The sequence below is a fragment of the Lolium rigidum genome, chromosome 3, assembly GCF_022539505.1.
Source record: "Lolium rigidum isolate FL_2022 chromosome 3, APGP_CSIRO_Lrig_0.1, whole genome shotgun sequence".
Lineage (NCBI taxonomy): Eukaryota > Viridiplantae > Streptophyta > Magnoliopsida > Poales > Poaceae > Lolium > Lolium rigidum.
This window is the reverse complement of record NC_061510.1, coordinates 351,128,905-351,151,513: the sequence shown is the minus strand read 5'-3', so window position 1 is coordinate 351,151,513 and position 22,609 is coordinate 351,128,905. Positions and strand designations below refer to the sequence as shown.

At 45.0% G+C, this 22,609-nt stretch overlaps 1 protein-coding gene and 2 non-coding genes across 3 annotated transcripts; all 3 read right to left on the bottom strand.

The window, feature by feature from the left end:
• Nucleotides 1-16,945: 16,945 nt before the first annotated feature.
• On the bottom strand, nucleotides 16,946-17,016 carry TRNAG-GCC. The gene has a single exon. It is a non-coding gene; the product is annotated as a tRNA-Gly (tRNA).
• Nucleotides 17,017-18,900: 1,884 nt separating this feature from the next.
• On the bottom strand, nucleotides 18,901-18,971 carry TRNAG-GCC. The gene has a single exon. It is a non-coding gene; the product is annotated as a tRNA-Gly (tRNA).
• Nucleotides 18,972-19,132: 161 nt separating this feature from the next.
• On the bottom strand, nucleotides 19,133-21,095 carry LOC124700294 (cation/calcium exchanger 1-like). Its single transcript, XM_047232446.1, has one exon. The coding sequence runs from the start codon at nucleotides 21,074-21,076 to the stop codon at nucleotides 19,334-19,336; it is 1,743 nt and encodes a 580-aa protein (XP_047088402.1). The 5' UTR covers nucleotides 21,077-21,095; the 3' UTR covers nucleotides 19,133-19,333.
• Between the last annotated feature and the right edge of the window lie 1,514 nt (nucleotides 21,096-22,609).

The following is a 22,609-nucleotide window of genomic DNA, read 5'->3' as shown; positions in this document are numbered from 1 at the left end:
ACATAAGAAATTATCGATACGTCGGAGACGTATCAGCATCCCCAAGCTTAGTTCCTGCTCGTCCCGAGCAGGTAAACGATAACAAAGATAATTTCTGGAGTGACATGCCATCATAACCTTGATCATACTATTGTAAAGCATATGAGATGAATGCAGCGATTCGAAGCAATGATGAAGATAATGAGTAAACAAATGAATCATATAGCAAAGACTTTTCATGAATAATACTTTCAAGACAAGCATCAATAAGACTTGCATAAGAGTTACTCATAAAGCAATAGATTCAAAGTAAAGGCATTGAAGCAACACAAAGGAAGATATAAGTTTCAGCGGTTGCTTTCAACTTCAACATGTATATCTCATGGATAATTGTCAACACAAAGTAATATAACAAGTGCAATAGGTAAACATGTAAGAATCAATGCACACAGTTGACACAAGTGTTTGCTTCTAAGATAGAAAGAAGTAGGTAAACCGACTCAACAATAAAGTAAAAGAATAGCCCTTCGCAGAGGGAAGCAGTGGATTAAATCATGTGCTAGAGCTTTTTAAGTTTTGAAATCATATAGAGAGCATAAAAGTAAAGTTTTGAGAGGTGTTTGTTGTTGTCAACGAATGGTAGCGGGTACTCTAACTACCTTATCAACCGGACTTTCAAGAGCGGCTCCCATGAAGGACGTTATCTCTACCAAGCAAGGTAGATCATCCCTCTTCTCTTTGTTTACACATGTACTTTAGTTTAGTTTATATTTTTTTATTTTTTTAGATGACACTCCTCCCAACCTTTGCTTTCTCAAGCCATGGCTAACCGAATCCTCGGGTGCCTTCCAATCAATCACATACCATGGAGGAGTGTCTATTTGCAAAATTAAGTTGCTTACTGATGAATCAGAGCAAAACATGTGAAGAGAATTATTCATGCAAGTTAATTAATTGGGGCTGGGAACCCCATTGCCAGCCCTTTTTGCAAAATTATTGGATAAGCGGATGAAGCCACTAGTCCATTGTGAAAGTCTGTCAAAAGTAAATGACAAGATCGAAAGATAAAACACCACATACTTTCTCATGAGCTATAAAACATTGACACAAATAAGAGATAATATATTTTGAATTGTTTAAAGGTAGCACATGAAGTATTTGCTTGGAATGGCAGAGAAATACCATGTAGTAGGTAGGTATGGTGGACACAAATGGCATAGTTTTTAGCTCAAGGATTTGGATGCACGAGAAGAATTCCTCTCAATACAAGGCTAGGCTAGCAATGTTGTTTGAAGCAAACTCAAGTATAAAACGGTGCAGCAAGACTCACATATGAACATATTGTAAGCATTATAAGACTTTACATCGTCTTCCTTGTTGTTCAAACACCTTAACCATAAAATATCTAGACTTAGAGAGACCAATCATGCAAACCAAATTTTAACAAGCTCTATGTAGTTCTTCATTAATAGGTGCAAAGTACATGATGCAAGAGCTTAAACATGATCTATATGAGCACAACAATTTCCAAGTATCAAATTATTCAAGACATTATACCATTTACCACATGCAGCATTTTCTGTTTCCAACCAAATAGCAATGAACGAAGCAGTTTCAACCTTCACCATGAACATTAAAAGCTAAGAACACATGTGTTCATACGAACCAGCGGAGCGTGTCTCTCTCCCACACAAGCATTTATTCAAACAAAAACACAAACAAAAGCACACGGACGCTCCAAGTAAAGTACATAAGATGTGACCGAATAAAAATATAGTTTCAAGGGAGGAACTCGATAAATTTGTCGATGAAGAAGGGGATGCCTTGGGCATCCCCAAGCTTAGATGCTTGAGTCTTCTTGAAATATGCAGGGATGAACCACCGGGGCATCCCCAAACTTAGACTCTTCACTCTTTTTGATCATAGTATATCATTCTCCTCTCTTGACCCTTGAAAACTTCCTCCACACCAAACTCGAAACAAACTCATTAGAGGGTTAGTGCATAATCAAAAATTCACATGTTCAGAGGTGACACAATCATTCTTAACACTTCTGGACATTGCACAAAGCTCCTGAACATTAATGGAACAAAGAAATCCATCCAACATAGCAAAAGAGGCAATGCGAAATAAAAGGCAGAATCTATCAAAACAGAACAGTCCGTAAAGACAAATTTTAAAGTGGCACCAGACTTGCTCAGATGAAAATGCCCAAATTGAATGAAAGTTGCGTACATATCTGAGGATCACTCACGTAAATTGGCATAATTTTCTGAGTTACCTACAGAGAATTAGACCCAGATTCGTGACAAGCAAAGAAATCTGTTTCTGCGCAGTAATCCAAATCTAGTATGAACCTTACTATCAACGACTTTACTTGGCACAACAATGCACAAAACTAAGATAAGGAGAGGTTGCTACAGTAGTAACAACTTCCAAGACTCAAATATAAAATAAAAGTACCGTAGCAAAATAAACACATGGGTTATCTCCCAAGAAGTTCTTTCTTTATAGCCATTAAGATGGGCTCAACAGTTTTAATGGTGCAATCGCAAGAAATGGTATTTGAAGCAAAAGAGAGCATCAAGAGGCAAATTCAAAACAAATTTAAGCCTAACATGCTTCCTATGAAAAGGAATCTTGTACACAAATGAATTCATGAAGAACAAAGTGACAAGCATAAGAGGATAAAACACGAGTAACTTCAAGATTCTCAACATAAAGAGGGAAAACTTAATATTATTAAGATGCATATACCCATGTTTCCCTCTCTCATAATAACTTTCAGTAGCATCATTGATGAAATCCACAATATACCCATCACTTAAAACATTCTTATCATGAGTCTCATGCATAAAATTATTACTCTCCACATAGGCATAATCAATTTTATTAGTTGTAGTGGGAGCAAATTCAACAAAGTAGCTATCATTATTATTCTCATCATCAAATATAGGAGGCATATTGTAATCATAATCAAATTTATCCTCCATAACAGGAGGTACTAAAAGACCAATATCATTATAATCATCATAAATAGGAGGCAAAGTATCATCAAAGTAAATTTTCTCCTCAATGCTTGGGGGACTAAAAATATCATGCTCATCAAAGCCAGCTTCCCCAAGCTTAGAATTTTCCATATCATTGGCAACAATGGTGTTCAAAGCGTTCATACTAATATGTTCCATAGGTTTTTTAATTTTCGCATCAAACCATCCATGTCTTAAATCAGGAAATAGAATAAGAAGCTCATTGTTGTCCATTATGCCTAAATAGTGTAAACAAGAAACAAAAAGATGCAACTGCAGGATCTAAAGGAAATAGCTTCGAGCACAAACACAACGGCAACAGAAAAGTACTTATTACCTGGGACCGGAGTATGAGTGCCTTTTACCTTTCCTCCCCGGCAACGGCGCCAGAAAATAGCTTGATGTCTACGGGTGCTTCTATTCTTGTAGACAGTGTTGGGCCTCCAAGAGCAGAGGTTTGTAGAACAGCAAGCAAGTTTCCCTTAAGTGGATCACCCAAGGTTTATCGAACTCGTGGTGGAAGAGGTCAAAGATATCCCTCTCATGCAACCCTGCAACCACAAAGCAAGAAGTCTCTTGTGTCCCCAACACACCTAATAGGTGCACTAGTTCGGCGAAGAGATAGTGAAATACAGGTGGTATAAATGAATATGAACAAGTAGTAACGGCGCCGTAAAAGTGCTTGCCGGCGTGCGGATGATGGTAGTAATATTGCAGGAAGTAAAGATGCAAGAAAACAAGAAACAAGCAGCGATAGCAAGTATTTAGGAACAAGGCCTAGGGATCATACTTTCACTAGTGGACACTCTCAACATTGTAATCATAAAGGGATATAAATAAGCACTTCACTATGCTACTCTGAATTACTCTCTGGCAAGATAACGAACACTAATTCATCATGTAGGCAAACCTTAAAGATGCATTCACAAGTACTAATGAACACCCCACGCTGTCACTTTGAGCATTCACAGGAGGTACTAACACACCACAATTTCATAGAGACATCCAACTCAAATCATAACTCGGTGAATAAGTATTCCGTGAAATATAGCCTAAGAGACCCACACGGTGCACACACCTGTCACCTTTACACACGTGGGACAAGGAGTCTCCGGAGATCACATAAGTAAAACTCACTTGACTAGCATAATGACATCTAGATTACAAGCATCATCATATGAATCTCAATCATGTAAGGCAGCTCATGAGATTATTGTATTGAAGTACATAGGAGAGAGATGAACCACATAGCTACCGGTACAGCCCCGAGCCTCGATGGAGAACTACTCCCTCCTCATGGGAGACAGCAGCGGTGATGAAGATGGCGGTGGTGTCGATGGAGAAGCCTTCCGGGGGCACTTCCCCATCCCGGCGGCGTGCCGGAACAGAGACTCCTGTCCCCCGAATCTTGGCTTCGCGATGGCGGCGGCTCCGGGAAGGTTTTCTCCGGTTTCGTCGAACGTGGTAGGGTTTTCGCGACGAAGACTTTAAGTAGGCGGAAGGGCAAGGTCGGTGGAGTCCTCGGTGGGGCCACACACTAGGCCGGCGCGGCCAGGGCTTGGGCCGCGCCGCCCTACCGTGTCCCCACCTCGTGGCCCCACTTCGTTTCCCCTTCGGACTTCTGGAAGCTTCGTGGAAAAATAGGACCCTGGGCGTTGATTTCGTCCGATTCCGAGAATATTTCCTTACTAGGATTTCTGAAACCAAAAACAGCAGAAAACAGCAACTGGCCCTTCGGCATCTCATCAATAGGTTAGTTTCGGAAAACGCATAATGATGACATAAAGTATGCATAAAACATGTAGATATCATCAATAATGTGGCATGGAACATAAGAAATTATCGATACGTCGGAGACGTATCATTAGGCAGCTCACAAGATCCGACAATGAAGCACATAAGGAGAAGACGACCATCTAGCTAATGCTATGGACCCATAGTCCAGGGGTGAACTACTCACTCATCACTCCGGAGGCGATCATGGCGGTGAAGAGTCCTCCCGGAGATGATTCCCCTCTCCGGCAGGGTGCCGGAGGCGATCTCCTGAATCCCCCGAGATGGGATTGGCGGCGGCGGCGTCTCAGTAAGGTTTTCCGTATCGTGGCTCTCGGTACTGGGGGTTTCGCGACGAAGACTATATGTAGGCGGAAGGGCAGGTCAGGGGGCCACACGAGGGCCCCACACACCAGGCCGGCGCGGCCAAGGCTTGGGCCGCGCCGCCCTAGTGTGGCGCCACCTCGTGGCCCAATTTGTAAGTCCTCCGGCCTTCTGGAAGCTTCGTGGAAAAATAGGCCCCTGGGCGTTGATTTCGTCCAATTCCGAGAATATTTCCTTTGTAGGATTTCTGAAACCAAAAACAGCAGAAAACAGCAACTGGCTCTTTGGCATCTCGTTAATAGGTTAGTGCCGGAAAATGCATAAATATGACATAAAGTATGCATAAAACATGTAGATATCATCAATAATGTGGCATGGAACATAAGAAATTATCGATACGTCGGAGACGTATCACGCTTCCAAGCAGCTCGACTCGCTCATGCGAATGTACTCATCTACGAAATCACCAGCAACACTATATGCAAGCATCCTAATCGCTGTCGTGCATTTCTGATATGAAGAGAGGCCTACCTTGCCAATTGCATCCACTTTGGCGACGAAGTAGTCGTCGTAGACCTTCACGCCATCCATTATCTGTTGGAGATATGCCCAAGAGGCAATAATAAAAGTGGTTATTATATATCTTTATGTTTATGATAAATGTTTATATATCATGCTATAATTGTATTAACCGAAACATTGATACATGTGTGATATGTAAACAACAAAGAGTCCCTAGTATGCCTCTTAACTAGCTTGTTGATTAATGGATGATTAGTTTCATAATCATGAACATTGGATGTTATTAATAACAAGGTTATATCATTGTATGAATGATGTAATGGATACACCCAAATTAAGCGTAGCATAAGATCTCGTCATTAAGTTATTTGCTATAAGCTTTCGATACATAGTTACCTAGTCCTTATGACCATGAGATCATATAAATCACTTATACCGGAAAGGTACTTTGATTACATCAAACACCACTCGCGTAAATGGGTGGCTATAAAGGTGGTATTAAGTATCCGGAAAGTATGAGTTGAGGCATATGGATCAACAAGTGGGATTTGTCCATCCCGATGACGGATAGATATACTCGGGCCCTCTCGGTGGAATGTCGTCTAATGTCTTGCAAGCATATGAATAAGTTCATAAGAGACCACATACCACGGTACGAGTAAAGAGTACTTGTCGGAGACGAGGTTGAACAAGGTATGGAGTGATACCGAAGATCAAACCTCGGACAAGTAAAATATCGCGTGACAAAGGGAATTGGTATTGTATGTGAATGGTTCATTCGATCACTAAAGTCATCGTTGAATATGTGGGAGTCATTATGGATCTCCGGATCCCGCTATTGGTTATTGGTCGGAGTGAGCACTCAACCATGTCCGCATAGTTCACGAACCGTAGGGTGACACACTTAAAGTTGGATGTTGAAATGGTAGTACTTGAATATGGAATGGAGTTCGAATATTTGTTCGGAGTCCCGGATGAGATCCCGGACATCACGAGGAGTTCCGGAATGGTCCGGAGAATAAGATTCATATATAGGATGTCATTTTATGTGAATTAAAATGTCGCGGAAGGTTCTATGGAAGGTTCTAGAAGGTTCTAGAAAAGTCCGGAAGAAACCACCAAGGAAGGTGGAGTCCACATGGGACTCCACCTCCATGGCCGGCCAACCCTAGTGGGGGAGGAGTCCCAAGTGGACTCCCCCTTAGGGGGCCGGCCACCCCCCCATATGGGAGGTGGAACTCCCACCTTTGGTGGGAGTCCTAGCTTGGCTAGGTTTCCCCTCCTTATGGAAGGTTTTTGGTTCGGGTCTTATTCGAAGACTTGGAGACCAACTCTTGGGGATCCACCTATATAATGAGGGGCCAAGGGAGGGGGCCGGCCACCCCAAGACCACAACCTGGCCGCCCCCTTTGAGTGGCCGGCCACCCCCTCCCAAACCCTAGCCGCCCCCTCTCCTCCATATCTTCCGCGTAGCTTTAGCGAAGCTCCGCCGGAGTTCTCCACCGCCACCAACACCACGCCGTCGTGATGTCGGATTCAAGAGGAGCTACTACTTCCGCTGCCCGCTGGAACGGGAGGTGGACGTCGTCTTCATCAACAACCGAACGTGTGACCGAGTACGGAGGTGCTGGCCCGTTCGTGGCGCCGGAACCGATCGTGATCAAGATCTTCTACGCGCTTTTGCAAGCGGCAAGTGAACGTCTACCGCAGCAACAAGAGCCTCATCTTGTAGGCTTTGGAATCTCTTCAAGGGTGAGACTCGATACCCCCCTTGTTGCTACCGTCTTCTAGATTGCATCTTGGCTTGGATTGCGTGTTCGTGGTAGGAAAATTTTTGTTTTCTATGCAACGTTATCCTACAGTGGTATCAGAGCCGTGTCTATGCATAGATGGTTGCACGAGTAGAACACAATGGTTTTGTGGGCGTTGATGCTCTTGTTATCTTTAGTTGAGTACTTTGCATCTTTATGGCATAGTGGGATGAAGCGGCTCGGACTAACTTTACATGACCGCGTTCATGAGACTTGTTCCTCGTTCGACATGCAACTTGTATTGCATAAGAGGCTTTGCGGGTGTCTGTCTCTCCTACTATAGTAAAGATTCAATTTACTCTTCTATTGACAACATTAGTATCAACGTTGTGGTTCATGTTCGTAGGTAGATTAGATCTATATCGGAAACCCTAAACCACGTAAAATATGCAAACCAAATTAGAGAGCGTCTAACTTGTTTTTGCAGGGTTTGGTGATGTGATATGGCCATAATGTGATGATGAATATGTATGAGATGATCATTATTGTATTGTGGCAACCGGCAGGAGCCTTATGATTGTCTTTAAATTTCATGTTGAGTAGTATTTCAAGGTAGTTGTAATAGTTGCTACATGGAGGACAATCATGAAGACGGCGCCATTGACCTTGATGCTACGCCGACGATGATAGAGATCATGCCCGAAGATGATGGAGATCATGTCCGTGCTTTGGAGATGAAGATCAAAGGAGCAAAGACAAAAAAAGGGCCATATCATATCACATATGAACTGCATGTGATGTTAATCCTTTTATGCATCTTATTTTGCTTAGATCGCGACGGTAGCATTATAAGATGATCCCTCACTAAAATCTCAAGATAATAAAGTGTTCATCCTTAGTAGCACCATTGCCAAGACTTGTCGTTTCGAAGCATCTCATGATGATCGGGTGTGATAGAATCAACAAGTGCATACAACGGGTGCAAGCCAGTTTTGCACATGCGGATACTAAGGTGGCCTTGACGAGCCTAGCATGTACGGACATGGTCTCGGAACACGTGATACCGAAAGGTAGAGCATGAATCATATAATTGATATGATGAACACTTTGAGTGTTCGCCATTGAAATTACACCTTGTCTCGTGATGATCGGACTATGGTGTGGTGGATTTGGTTCGTGTGATCACTAAGACAATGCGAGGGATATTGTTTTGAGTGGGAGTTCACCTAGATTTTTAATTATGTTGAATTAAAATTTGAACTCAATTTGTCATAAACTTAGTCTAAACTATTGCAAATATATGTTGTAGAGATGGCGTCCCCAATCAATTTTAACCAGTTCCTAGAGGAAGAAAAGCTTAAGAGCAACAGGTAGCAACTTCACCGACCGGTTCCGTCATGTGAGGATCTTCCTCTCCGGCGGAAATCTGCAATATGTGCTTGATGCACCGCTAGGTGACCCTCCCGCGAAACCGAAACCGATGAAGTAAAAGCTGTTTACGAGACTCGGAAAACTCGGTACTCTCAAGTTCGGTGTGCCATCCCGTGCGATCCGGAATCCGATCTTCAAAAACGTTTTGAGCACCACGATCCTCATGAGTTGATGAATGAGCTGAAAGCTATTTTTGAGACTCATGCGGCCGTGGAATGCTATGAAGCATCGAAACATTTCTTCGACTCGTATGATGGAAGAAGGCAGCTCCATTAGTGAGCACATGCTCGCCATGATCGGGCATGCGAAGAAACTCGGTGACTTGGGAATAGTGATTCCTAACAGTATCGGGGATTAATCATGTCCTTCAATCACCGCCACCAAGTTACAAGAACTTTGTGATGAACTACAATATGCAGAACATGAACACGGAGTTACCTCGAACTCTTTGGCATGCTAAAAGCTGCTGAGATTGAGATCAAGAAAGAGCACCAAGTGTTGATGGTCAACAAGACCACCAGCTTCAAGAAACAGGGCAAGTCTAAGGGAAAATTCAAGAAGGGTGGCAAGAAAGCTGCCACGCCTCCTATGAAACCTAAGAACGGCCCTAAGCCTGATGTTGAGTGCTATTACTGCAAGGAGAAGGGACACTGGAAGCGTAATTGCTCCAAGTATTTGGCGGATATGAAGAGCGGCCTTGTCAAGAAGAAGAAAGAAGGTATATCTGATATACATGTTATAGATGTTTATCTCATCGGTTCTCGTTCTAGTACCTGGGTATTTGATACTCGGTTCGGTTGCTCACATTTGTAACTCGAAACAGGAACTAAAGAATAAACGAAGACTACCGAAAGATGAAGTGACGATGCGCGTTGGGAATGGATCCAAAGTCGATGTGATCGCCGTCGGCACACTTCCTCTACATCTACCTTCGGGATTAGTTTTAAGCCTAAATAATTGTTATTTTGTACCCGCGTTGAGCATGAACATTATATCCGGATCTTGTTTAATGCAAGACGGTTATTCATTCAAGTCTGAGAATAATGGTTGTTCTATTTTTATGAATAATATCTTTTATGGTCGAGCACCTGAAAAGAATGGCTTATTTCTGTTAGATCTCGATAGTAGTGATACGCATATACATAACATTGATGCTAAGCGAATTAAATTAAATGATAATTCTACTTATATGTGGCACTCGTCGTCTTGGTCATATTGGAGTGAAGCGCATGAAGAAAATCCATACTCGATGGATTACTTGAATCACTTGACTTTGAGTCACTTGATAGATGCGAAGCATGTCTAATGGGAAAAATGACTAAGACTCCATTTTCTCGGTATGATGGAGCGAGCTACCGACTTATTGGAAATCATACATACCGATGTATGCGGACCAATGAGTGTAGCATCGCGCGGTGGTTATCGTTATGTTCTAACCTTCACGGATGATCCGAGTAGATATGGGTATATCTATTTCATGAAACATAAATCCGAAACTTTTGAGAAGTTTAAGGAATTCCAAAGTGAAGTAGAAAATCAACGAAACAAGAAGATTAAATTTCTACGATCTGATCGTGGAGGTGAATATCTGAGTTATGAGTTTGGCATGCATTTAAAGAAATGCGGAATACTTTCACAATTGACACCGCCGGGAACACCACAACGAAACGGTGTGTCCGAACGTCGTAATCGAACTCTATTAGATATGGTTCGTTCTATGATGTCTCCTACTGATTTGCCGTTATCATTTTGGAGTTATGCATTAGAGACAGCCGCATTCACTTTAAATAGAGCACCATCAAAATCCGTAGAAACGACACCGTATGAATTATGGTTTAATAAGAAACCTAAGTCGTCGTTCCTTAAAGTTTGGGGTTGCGAAGCCTATGTAAAAAAGTTACAACCGGACAAGCTAGAACCCAAAGCGGAGAAATGCATCTTCATAGGATACCCTAAGGAAACTATAGGGTACACTTTCTATCACAGATCCGAAGGCAAAATCTTTGTTGCTAAGAACGGAACCTTTCTTGAGAAAGAATTTCTCACTACGTAAGTGACTGGAAGAAAAGTAGAACTCGATGAGATTAATGAATCTATACTCGTTGATCGCAGTAGCGCGAGTATCGGAAGTTGTACTCGTATCGCCTACATCGGCAACGAGAGGAAGCTAATGATAATGATCATGAAACTTCGAACGAGGAAACTACCGAACCTCGCAGATCGACAAGGGAACGTGCCACTCCCGATTGGTATGATCCTTGTCTAAATGTCATGATTGTGGATAACAATGATGAGGACCCTGCGACGTATGAAGAAGCGATGATGAGCCCGAGATTCCAACAAATGGCAAGAAGCCATGAAATCTGAAATGGGATCCATGTATGATAACAAAGTATGGACTTTGGTAGACTTACCCGATAGCCGAAAGGTCGTCGAGAATAAATGGATCTTCAAGAGAAAAACAGATATGCGATGGTAATATTACTGTCTATAAAGCTCGACTTGTCGCAAAGGGTTTCCGACAAATTCAAGGAGTTGACTACGATGAGACTTTCTCACCCGTAGCGAAGCTAAAATCTGTGAGGATTTTGTTAGCAATAGCTGCATTTTTCGATTATGAGATTTGGCGGATGGATGTCAAAACGGCGTTCCTTAATGGAGACATTGAGGAAGAGTTGTATATGGTACAACCCAAAGGTTTTGTCGATCCTAAAAATGCCGACAAAGTATGCAAACTTCAGCGTTCAATCTATGGACTCGAAGCAAGCATCAAGAAGTTGGAACCGACGCTTTGATAAGGTGATCAAAGACTTCGGGTTTATACGAGTGTCATGGAGAGGCCCGTATTACAAGAAAGTGAGTGGGAGCTCCGTAGCATTCCCGATATTATATGTAGATGACATATTATTGATTGGGAATGATATAGAACTATTAAGCAGTGTAAAAGGTTATTTGAATAACAGTTTTTCAATGAAAGACCTTGGTGAAGCATCGTATATATTAGGCATCAAGATTTATAGAGATAGATCAAGACGCCTAATAGGGATATCACATAGTACATACCTGGACAAGATTCTAAAGAAGTTTAGAATGGACGAAAGTAAGAAAGGGTTTTTACCTATGTTACCAGGCAAGGTCTTGAGTAAGACTCAAGGACCGGCTACGGCAGAAGAAAGAGAAAGGATGAGTCAGATCCCCTATGCTTCGGCATTAGGCTCTATTATGTATGCCATGCTATGTACAAGACCGGATATAGCGCATGCTCGTTAGTTTGACTAGCGAGATATCAAAGTGATCCGGGAATGGAGCACTGGACAGCGGTCAAGAATATCCTGAAATACTTGAAAAGAACTAAGGATATGTTTCTTTGTTATGGAGGTGACCAAGAGCTCGTTGTAACAAGTTACACCGATGCAAGTTGGAACACTGATCCTGATGACTCTAAGTCACAATCTGGGTACGTGTTTATATTGAATGGTGCTGCACGATGAGTCGGGCGAGCTCGAAGCGGTGCACGGTGGCGAAGTCTTCAACGGAATCGGAGTACATAGCGGCTTCGGAGGCTTCATCGAAGCGGTATGGATGAAGAGGTTCATTGTAGAGCTCGGTGTGGTTCCTAGTGCATTGGACCCACTAGTCATATCTTGTGACAACATGGGTGCCATCGCCAATGCACAAGAACCAAGGTCACACAAGAGGCTGAAGCATATCAAGCTGCGTTACCACTCGATTCGCGAGTACATCAAAGATGGAGAAGTAAAGATTTGCAAAGTACACACCGATCCGAATGTAGCAGATCCGTTGACTAAAGCTCTCCCTAGGGCAAAGCATGACCAACACCAGAATGCCATGGGTGTTAGGTTCCTTACAATGTAATCTAGATTATTGACTCTAGTGCAAGTGGGAGACTCGTTGGAGATATGCCCAAGAGGCAATAATAAAAGTGGTTATCATATATCTTTATGTTTATGATAAATGTTTATATATCATGCTATAATTGTATTAACCGAAACATTGATACATGTGTGATATGTAAACAACAAAGAGTCCCTAGTATGCCTCTTAACTAGCTTGTTGATTAATGGATGATTAGTTTCATAATCATGAACATTGGATGTTATTAATAACAAGGTTATATCATTGTATGAATGATGTAATGGATACACCCAAATTAAGCGTAGCATAATATCTCGTCATTAAGTTATTTGCTATAAGCTTTCGATACATAGTTACCTAGTCCTTATGACCATGAGATCATATAAATCACTTATACCGGAAAGGTACTTTGATTACATCAAACACCACTTGCGTAAATGGGTGGCTATAAAGGTGGGATTAAGTATCCGGAAACTATGAGTTGAGGCATATGGATCAACGAGTGGGATTTGTCCATCCCGATGATGGATAGATATACTCCGGGCCCTCTCGGTGGAATGTCGTCTAATGTCTTGCAAGCATATGAATAAGTTCATAAGAGACCACATACCACGGTACGAGTAAAGAGTACTTGTCAGGAGACGAGGTTGAATAAGGTATGGAGTGATACCGAAGATCAAACCTCGGACAAGTAAAATATCGCGTGACAAAGGGAATTGGTATTGTATGTGAATGGTTCATTCGATCACTAAAGTCATCGTTGAATATGTGGGAGTCATTATGGATCTCCGGATCCCGCTATTGGTTATTGGTCGGAGTGAGCACTCAACCATGTCCGCATAGTTCACGAACCGTAGGGTGACACACTTAAAGTTGGATGTTGAAATGGTAGTACTTGAATATGGAATGGAGTTCGAATATTTGTTCGGAGTCCCGGATGAGATCCCGGACATCACGAGGAGTTCCGGAATGGTCCGGAGAATAAGATTCATATATAGGATGTCATTTTATGTGAATTAAAATGTCGCGGAAGGTTCTATGGAAGGTTCTAGAAGGTTCTAGAAAAGTCCGGAAGAAACCACCAAGGAAGGTGGAGTCCACATGGGACTCCACCTCCATGGCCGGCCAACCCTAGTGGGGGAGGAGTCCCAAGTGGACTCCCCCTAGGGGGCCGGCCACCCCCATATGGGAGGTGGAACTCCCACCTTTGGTGGGAGTCCTAGCTTGGCTAGGTTTCCCCTCCTTATGGAAGGTTTTTGGTTCGGGTCTTATTCGAAGACTTGGAGACCAACTCTTGGGGATCCACCTATATAATGAGGGGCCAAGGGAGGGGGCCGGCCACCCCAAGACCACAACCTGGCCGTCCCCCTTGAGTGGCCGGCCACCCCCTCCCAAACCCTAGCCGTCCCCTCTCCTCCATATCTTCCGCGTAGCTTTAGCGAAGCTCCGCCGGAGTTCTCCACCGCCACCAACACCACGCCGTCGTGCTGTCGGATTCAAGAGGAGCTACTACTTCCGCTGCCCGCTGGAACGGGAGGTGGACGTCGTCTTCATCAACAACCGAACGTGTGACCGAGTACGGAGGTGCTGCCCGTTCGTGGCGCCGGAACCGATCGTGATCAAGATCTTCTACGCGCTTTTGCAAGCGGCAAGTGAACGTCTACCGCAGCAACAAGAGCCTCATCTTGTAGGCTTTGGAATCTCTTCAAGGGTGAGACTCGATACCCCCTCGTTGCTACCGTCTTCTAGATTGCATCTTGGCTTGGATTGCGTGTTCGCGGTAGGAAATTTTTTGTTTTCTATGCAACGTTATCCTACATTATCCAGGTGAACAACGGTTGGACATTCAAAAACGACGACGAAACAAGGCCGGCGTGAACAAATGCATTGCGATAGAAGTAGTCGTGGAAGAGCATGTCGTGGCCGCATTCTCTTTTGCGATCCAAGGCCGCCGCGTGCCCTGGCAAGGACCCCCGGTACCCGGGGATCTGCGCGACATTGTGCTCGTGGATGATAAACATAGCCTCCGTGAGAAAGTCGTCCTCGAACTCGTCGTCTGAGGACGTGTCGATGAAGTTCTTGAAGAAGAACTCGTCGTCGTCGTCTGTCATGATCTACAGATGAAATGGGACAAATTTTAGTTCGCCCATTTCATCGAACACCTCGCACGCGGAGGGAATCCAATACCTCCGTAGGGACCTGCAGGCAATGGCCGTCCCGGCCGACTTGCGGCCTAGAAGCACGGTGCACGAGAGCTCACCTCTGGCGGCAACGGCGAAGCTGCTGACGTCGAGATGTCTCGCGACGGCGAGAGGACAACGATGTCGGCGATGGCGTCCTCCGACGCTGCTACGAGGCCGTGAAAGCGCGGGGCCGCGTCCTATGCTTCCGCACCGTTTCGACAAGTTTATGAAATATGCACACTTTATTCCAGTTCTTCACCCATACACTGCTAGCAAGATTGCGGAAGTGTTTGTCGACAATGTCTATCGACTCCACGGTATGCCACAGAACCTCATATCGTGACACAATATTCACTAGTTAGTTCTGGCAATCCATTTTCAAAGCAACTGGAATAAATTTGAAGATGAGCACATCAAATCATCTAGAGACCAATGGTCAAACGGAACGAGTCAATCAATTTGTGGAGTGTTACCTCAGGTGTTTCATCAGTGCACATCCGTGACATTGGGCTAAATGGATTTCTCCGTGCGAGTTTTGGTACAACACCAATTGGCATGCTTCCCTAGGTAAATCTCCTTTTGAGTTGTTGTATAGTTGCCAGCCCCGCTACTTTGGAATTACTTCTTCCGATACAATTTCTTCTAGGGACACGCAAGAGTGGTTACAGGGTGGTTACAGGAGTGTATTGTCATTCTTGACTCAGTACGCCAACACTTGCTGAGGATGCAGCAGCGTATGAAAGCACAGGCCGATAAGCACATAACAGAGCGGCAATTTGCTATCGGCGAGGAAGTGTTTCTGAAGGTGCAACCGTATATCCAGTTTTCTGTTGCTTGTTGAGCAAATCACAAACTTGCTTTCAAGTTCTTCGGCCCATATCAGATAGTTGAGCGAATTGGCAAGGTTGCTTACAAATTGGCGTTACCTGCATCTAGCCGTGTTCACCCTGTATTCCATGTGTCTCAGCTGAAGCCCTGTATTGGTCCGCCGCGTCAGGTATTATCTCAGCTCCCTTCTCCTGATGATTTGTTCTGGTTTCCTGTCCGTGTTCTTCAGCATCATGCTCAGCAAGTGGGACACCGGACAGTCGCCCAGGTACAACTTTTCTGAATACAAAACAGCAGAAAACAACACCGTGGCATCTTATCAATAGGTTAGTGCCGGAAAATATATAAAAGTGCAACGAAGTGTAAGTAAAACATATATAAATTGTCTAAAACAAACATGAAGCATCAAATATTAAAGATACGTTTGCAACGTATTAGTGCGCTTTCTGCTTTAATATCAACACTATATATCTGTAGTATTAAGCAAGACATGTGTTTTTATTTCAATGATATTTTTTAAGCAACGTAAAATAAGCAAAATTTGAAAACCAAAATTCTGAAACACAATGAAACATGATGATTTACAATGAAACCCAATAAGCAACATTAGAGTGTTCGCTATTTGATATGTTTATCAAAAACATCGAACACAAGTTTTAAAAAATATGGTGAAACACAAAATTTAATTTTTTAAAAAGATTGTTAAATAAGCTGTTTTCAAATAAAAATTTGCTAGGTGTCATAAAGTTTTACCAACTACTATCTCCGTTTTCCAAATGAATAAGGCTTATATTTTTCTAAATAGTCAAAGTATGTAAACATTGACCAAGTATTTTGAATACATTATTAACATGTAAAATACAAAATCAATATCGTTAGATACATCATCAAATGTATTTTGATATGTATACAATATTAAAGTTGTTAATGTTTTTTTTTCTAGAATTTTTGTCAAAGATTATTTAGCTTGACTTTTAAAATAAAAAAGAAGTCTTATTCATTAATGGAAGGAGTATCGTTTTTCAATATTGTTAAAATGTATTCAATATTAATCTTGTTTTAAAGCTCATATATTCAAACAGTTTTTTAAATCGCTTGGTTTAAAATCTGCAAAAAAAAACGTTCAAAAAAAATTAATAAAGGAGAGAGTAGGCTGATAGAAATTCTTTTCTACTTAAAAAATGTACACGAAAGAGATAAAAATTCTTTTCTACGTAGAAAATATACATAGCTCGAACTATAAAACAATTGCACCAGCCGGGAATCGAACCCGGGTCTGTACCGTGGCAGGGTACTATTCTACCACTAGACCACTGGTGCTAATTGATTCTAATTGAAAGATTATTCATGTACTCAGATAATGCTTAGCTAGAGAGTCACTTCATCATTTTTGTCTTAATAACTGACAATTCACAACACACAGCCAACGTTTGGCATTACATATCTATGCACCGATGCACGTAACCACGCGAAGTAGTAACAGCTGATGAAGTCACCAGTGACAGCAGAAGAAGAAGCCAAACAAAAGAAAACAGCTTCAGACAAACAACACGTAATTAAGCATCCATCGATGGATGTACTCATGTAGTTAGTTAGCCCTACATTCTAGTACTACCACCAGGTCACCACCACCAGCAGCTCCAATCTTCTTCCTCATCCTCCTCGATCTTGTCCCGTCGATCTTTTATTGCTTTAGCGTCAAATCTTACACGATCGATCAACCATGCACGCCGGTCACGTTAAGAGACAGCAAATTCAACCTGAAGACGCCGACGGCTTTTCTTGTGTGTGTGTGTGTGTGGGGGGGGGGGGGGGGGCTCGAGGCGGCGGCTAGGGTTCCCTCCCATGTGGCTAGAGGAGGGCGACATAGGGGTCGAGACTTGGTTACAACCATATTGAATTATTGTTAGGCGTCAATTTCACAATGGAGGCTACAAACAAATTATTTCCGAGTTTATTTTCTCAGTTTTATTAACCAGGTTGACTCATGTTTGACTACGCAATTAGATAACCAGCTGTGATGCATTATGTTCAACCTTCCTTCTTTAAATAAACCATAAATATTCTCATTGCTGGTGCAAGTTTGAAGGATTGCTCAACTTCGAGCATCTCGACCCCCTCCCCCGAACCCGAACCAGAAGAAAAGAAGCAATCCCCCTTTGTTGGGGGTAAACATTGATCGATCCCAGAGTAGCCACCGACTAGGCGACAACGAACGAGTGGTGGTGGGGGCGAGGGGACTCCTCAAAACGATATTTGTTTGTCAATATAGAGGAATCCGACGTGCAAGACAGTCTGCAGAGGCAAGCTTCGAAGGAAATAGGCGGGCAGAGCTACTGCAAGCGCTCGAGGCTTCTCCTTTTGAGACCGCGAAAGCAGAGCTGGTTACCGGAATTGTGGCTAATTTTGAATTTTAGCTGACATTAAATAGGTCTCTCCATGTCAGCCCCTTGATAGGGCTCGAAAAGAGGAGAGGCCATCTTGCAATGCCAAGGGTAGCCCACAAACTCTACTTACTAATCTTAAATGTGATCTTGATAACCCCCAAAAAATGAAGACCGCTCCATCCATATTTAGAATGTTAAGTCGGGTTTATAAGGAATAAAAACCTATTTGTACACAAAAGTGTCCGTCCTGTCTAAGCAGCTGAGCATATCTTAAAAAAAAGAGCTAATCTCTATATGGTGATGAGACCATTGCTTGAAAATTCCCAGCTTAGAGCGGAGATGCCGTAGATATTTCTTGTAATTGTGAAGTTTGTAACGGTAACTGATAGACATAAAAATAAACTACAGGAAACTACAATATTTGTTATCTACAAAAAGAACTAATCTTTGTAATGTATATGGTGATGAGACCATTGCTTGAGAATTCCCAGCTCAGAGCGGAGATGCGATAGATATTGCTTGTAATTGTGAAGTTTGTAACAGCTGATGACATAAAAAAATAAACTACAGGCAACTACAATATGTGTTATCTAAAAAAAGAACTAATCTTTTGTAATGTATATGCTGATGAGACTCAGAGCAGAGATGCAATACATATTGCTCGTAATTGTGAAGTTTGTAACCGCAAGTGATAGACATAAAAATTAAACTACAGGCCACTATACATTATTTGTCATTAAAAAAGATACTATTGTTTGTAACAGTATATGTTGATGAGTGAATGAGTGATGACACTCTCTAGTCCGCACTTAAAAATTGCACCAGCCGGGAATCGAACCCGGGTCTGTACCGTGGCAGGGTACTATTCTACCACTAGACCACTGGTGCTAATTGATTTGAATTAAAACATTAGGCTCCTACTACATATAACTCTTTGCTAGAGAATCACTTCATCATTTTTGTCTTAACTCACAATTCACAACACAGCAGTCAGAAATTTACACATTTGGCATTACATACTATGCATATTGAGAAGTCACCAGTGACAGCAGAAGAAGAAGCCAAACAAAAAAAACAGCTTCAGACAAAGCACACGTAATTAAGCATCAATCGATCGATGTAGTTAGTTTGGCCTACAGTCTAGTACCACCACCAGCTCCAATCTTCTTCCTCCTCTTCGATCTTGTCCCGCCAATTTTTCGTCGCTTCACCGTCAGATCTTACAGCGATCGATCAACCATGCATGCCGGTCACGTCACGGTATTCTTGGCAAGAGAGAGTGAATTCAAGCTGAGGACGCCGACGGCGTCCGCCAGCCTGACGGCGAGGAAGCAGAGGTAGAGTGCGAGCAGCCCGGCCCCGAGCACGGCGTCCAGCCGCATCCCCCGCGCCGGCAGCACGACCAGCGCCCACGCCAGCCCGGCCACCAGGAACCCCACTGTCACGAACGTCGACGCCTGCACCGGCACCTCGTACGGCTCCGGGTACGTCCCCGCCGCCGCGATCGCCATCGACAGCCCCAGCCCCACCACCATGTTGAACGCTGGCCCGGCGTAGCAACCCGCCACCGCTGTCTGCGCGCCCGCCTTGCCGTCTTGGGTTGCCATGGCCACGTCTGAGACCAGGTCGCCGAGGGAGTTGCCCCACGCGAGCACGGTGACGCCCAGCACGGAGGCGGGAATGCCGGCGATGATGCCGGTCGACACGAGCAGGGACACGAGCTCGCGGGCGAGCACGTAGGACCAGAGGACGGACATGAGGAACCCGCCGACGAGCCACACGAGGCGCGCGTACCGGCCGCGAGGGGGTGTTGCGGCGTCCGTGGTCGAGGCCGCTGCGATGGCGAGGAGGGCGCCGGTGAGGGCGGCGCCGAGGAGGAAGGTTGGGGTGAGCGGGCAGGTGACGGCCGCGAGGAGGAGAGGGGCGAGGAGCACGGAGGTGACGGCGTTGGCACGTGACCAGCGGTGCGCGGCGATGTCCGGGATGGTGAGGCGGCGCGGGAGGTAGAGCGGCGCGGCGAGGAGCTGACGGGCGAAGGCTGCTAGTTGTTGCTTCTTATTATTCTTGGAGGAGACAACGGGGAGAAGCGGGGCGGCGAGGTCGTCGGAGTGATCGGCGCTGCTGCTGCTGCTGCTGTTGTCTGCGGCGGCGCAGGGGCAGCAGTGCGAGGCCGATACGGCGAGGACGTAGACGGCGTAGAGGGAGAGGAAGGCCGCGGCGGACCAGACAGTGACGTTGCCGGCGAGTAGGATTGCGAGGAGATAGCAGAGCGCGACGAGGAGGAAGCCCACGTCGCGCACGAAGCCGCGCCGCTCGATGACGACGGCGTCCCCCGCGCCACCGCGGCGGCGAGCCGACAAGATGGAGACGAGGCCGGCGACGACTGTGGACACGAACAGCGCGCCGCCGAGCGCGCCGCTGAGCCCCACGTCCCCCGCCCCGTCCCCGGCGCCGCCGGACGCGAATGCCACGACGCTGGAGAGCACGTCGGGCGCGCCGTTCCCGAGCGAGAGCAGCGTGACCCCGGCCACGGCCGGCGGGAGGCGGAGCGCGGCGGAGAGGCCCTCGAGCGAGGCGCAGAAGTACTCGGACGCGGTGTCGCCGAGGAGGTAGAAGAGCAGGAGCAGCCAGAGCCCGATCGTCGCCCCGCCCAGCCACGGCGACCACCAGAGGTCCATCTGGCCGTCGCCGCACGCGCAGTAGAAGAGCACGAGGTAGTCGACGTACCCCTGCGGCCCGCATGGCGGGTGGCTGGACTGGAGGTACCGGCACCGCGCGGCGCGGCCGTCCAGTGCCAGCAGCTCCTCCTCGCAGATCCCCTCCTCTGCATCTCCAGCCCCTACGCCGGAGCCTAACACGATGCCACCCCGCCTCCCTCGAGCCCCGCCCCCGGAGAGGGAGATGACGAGCAGGAGCAGCAGTATCAACGAGGCGCTCCAGGCGGCGGCGGCATTGCGGCTGCTCTTGTTGTACAGCCTGCGCAAGACAGCCATTTCCTTTTCTTGAATGTCTGGCAACAAAGCAGAGTAGAGAGATGTGTGGAGCTCGATCGGCTTGAGGCAGTGGTGTAGGCCGCCGTGACGATGCTATCACCATGGGCCATGGCTCCAGCGATGATGGAGCTATGTACTGTTTGTTCTGTGACGAGACGAGGCCGTGATCAATTTTGTTTTCGTATCATCATCGATGAACACGTGGAAGGTCGGCAGGTTCCCTTTAGGAAGCTGAATCATTCCCCTTCTTCTCCATCATGACGGTGCAGCCATGTCATACCTGCTGGTATACTTTTAAACTGTTCCATGTCACAGATGGAACGATGACGACGATGATGGAATTGTGGTATTTATGCAGAAAGCATCGATCGGTGGAGGTCATCTATCTGGAATAGCAATTGTATTCGTTTTCGTTTGTTTGGGTTGGGCCGTAGACAAAAAATCGTCTGTGAGTCCACATGTGTACGTCTGGGTTGGGTAGCCCGGTGGCCCGATGCGTTTGGTCCAGTGGTACCCTTCTTCTTCACCTTTTTTTTTTGAGACAGTGGTACCCTTCTTCGAAACAACCTTGTAGTAACATAGAATGGAATGATGAATGATGTGGTAGCCCAATGTACTTATATTTTTCAGTTGTTCCATGCATGCCAGTAGCTTAGTCACAGATGGTATGATGACGACGATGATGTAATTGTGGTATTTGGGCAGAAAACATCGATCGGTGGCACGGATCGACGACACGCAATTGCAAAATCTGCGATCGTAACCTTAAACCTCATGAGTCATGATCTGTTGGTTGAGTAACGTGCAGACAACGAAGTCGGTCTCGATTCACATGAGAGCAAGCAAGCTTCACCGTCCGTGTCATGAGCATGATGATTACTTGCCTAGTTTAATTAACACGATCGACTTCACGCGTGCGGCGCGCACAATTTATTTCGGTCAGAATACTTACTTAGCACTACTACACTGTACGTATCGGTAGGCGGTAGCCAGCTGGTGAACTGCTGATGAGGCCATGCACGCCGACATCACTGTATATATAGTTTCATTTCAGTATCAAGGTTGTACTCTATACAGTTTTAGTAGATCGATCTCAGAAGTCAATCAGAGAGAGTTCAGGTATAGCATATCTTCTGCGACTTGGTCCAAAATCAACTCTCTAACCTTACACCTAATTAATTCAGTCACAATTTAGTTTCAGTTTTAGGTCCGGCCGAACAGGAAGGAGGCGCTGACGGCGGCATTTCGCCACCTCGCTCTTGGTCATGGAGCGCAGGATGGCCGGCCGGAGCGGATCAGCTCGATCAGCAACTGGGGTGTGGCGCCATGCCGCCATGGATGGCTGCGATGGAGCTTAATCTGTCTTCTACTAGTAGCACCTTTCCTGTCACTTTGTGATCAAAATTGCTTTTGTCTTCGGCAAACTTTGTGTGCAATATTAGCTGCAGGACGATGAAGGAAGCACGTGGCAGCTGAGCAAGTCCCCCTTTGGAAGCTGGATAGTCTAGAACAGCTGACAAGCCTTCTTCTTCT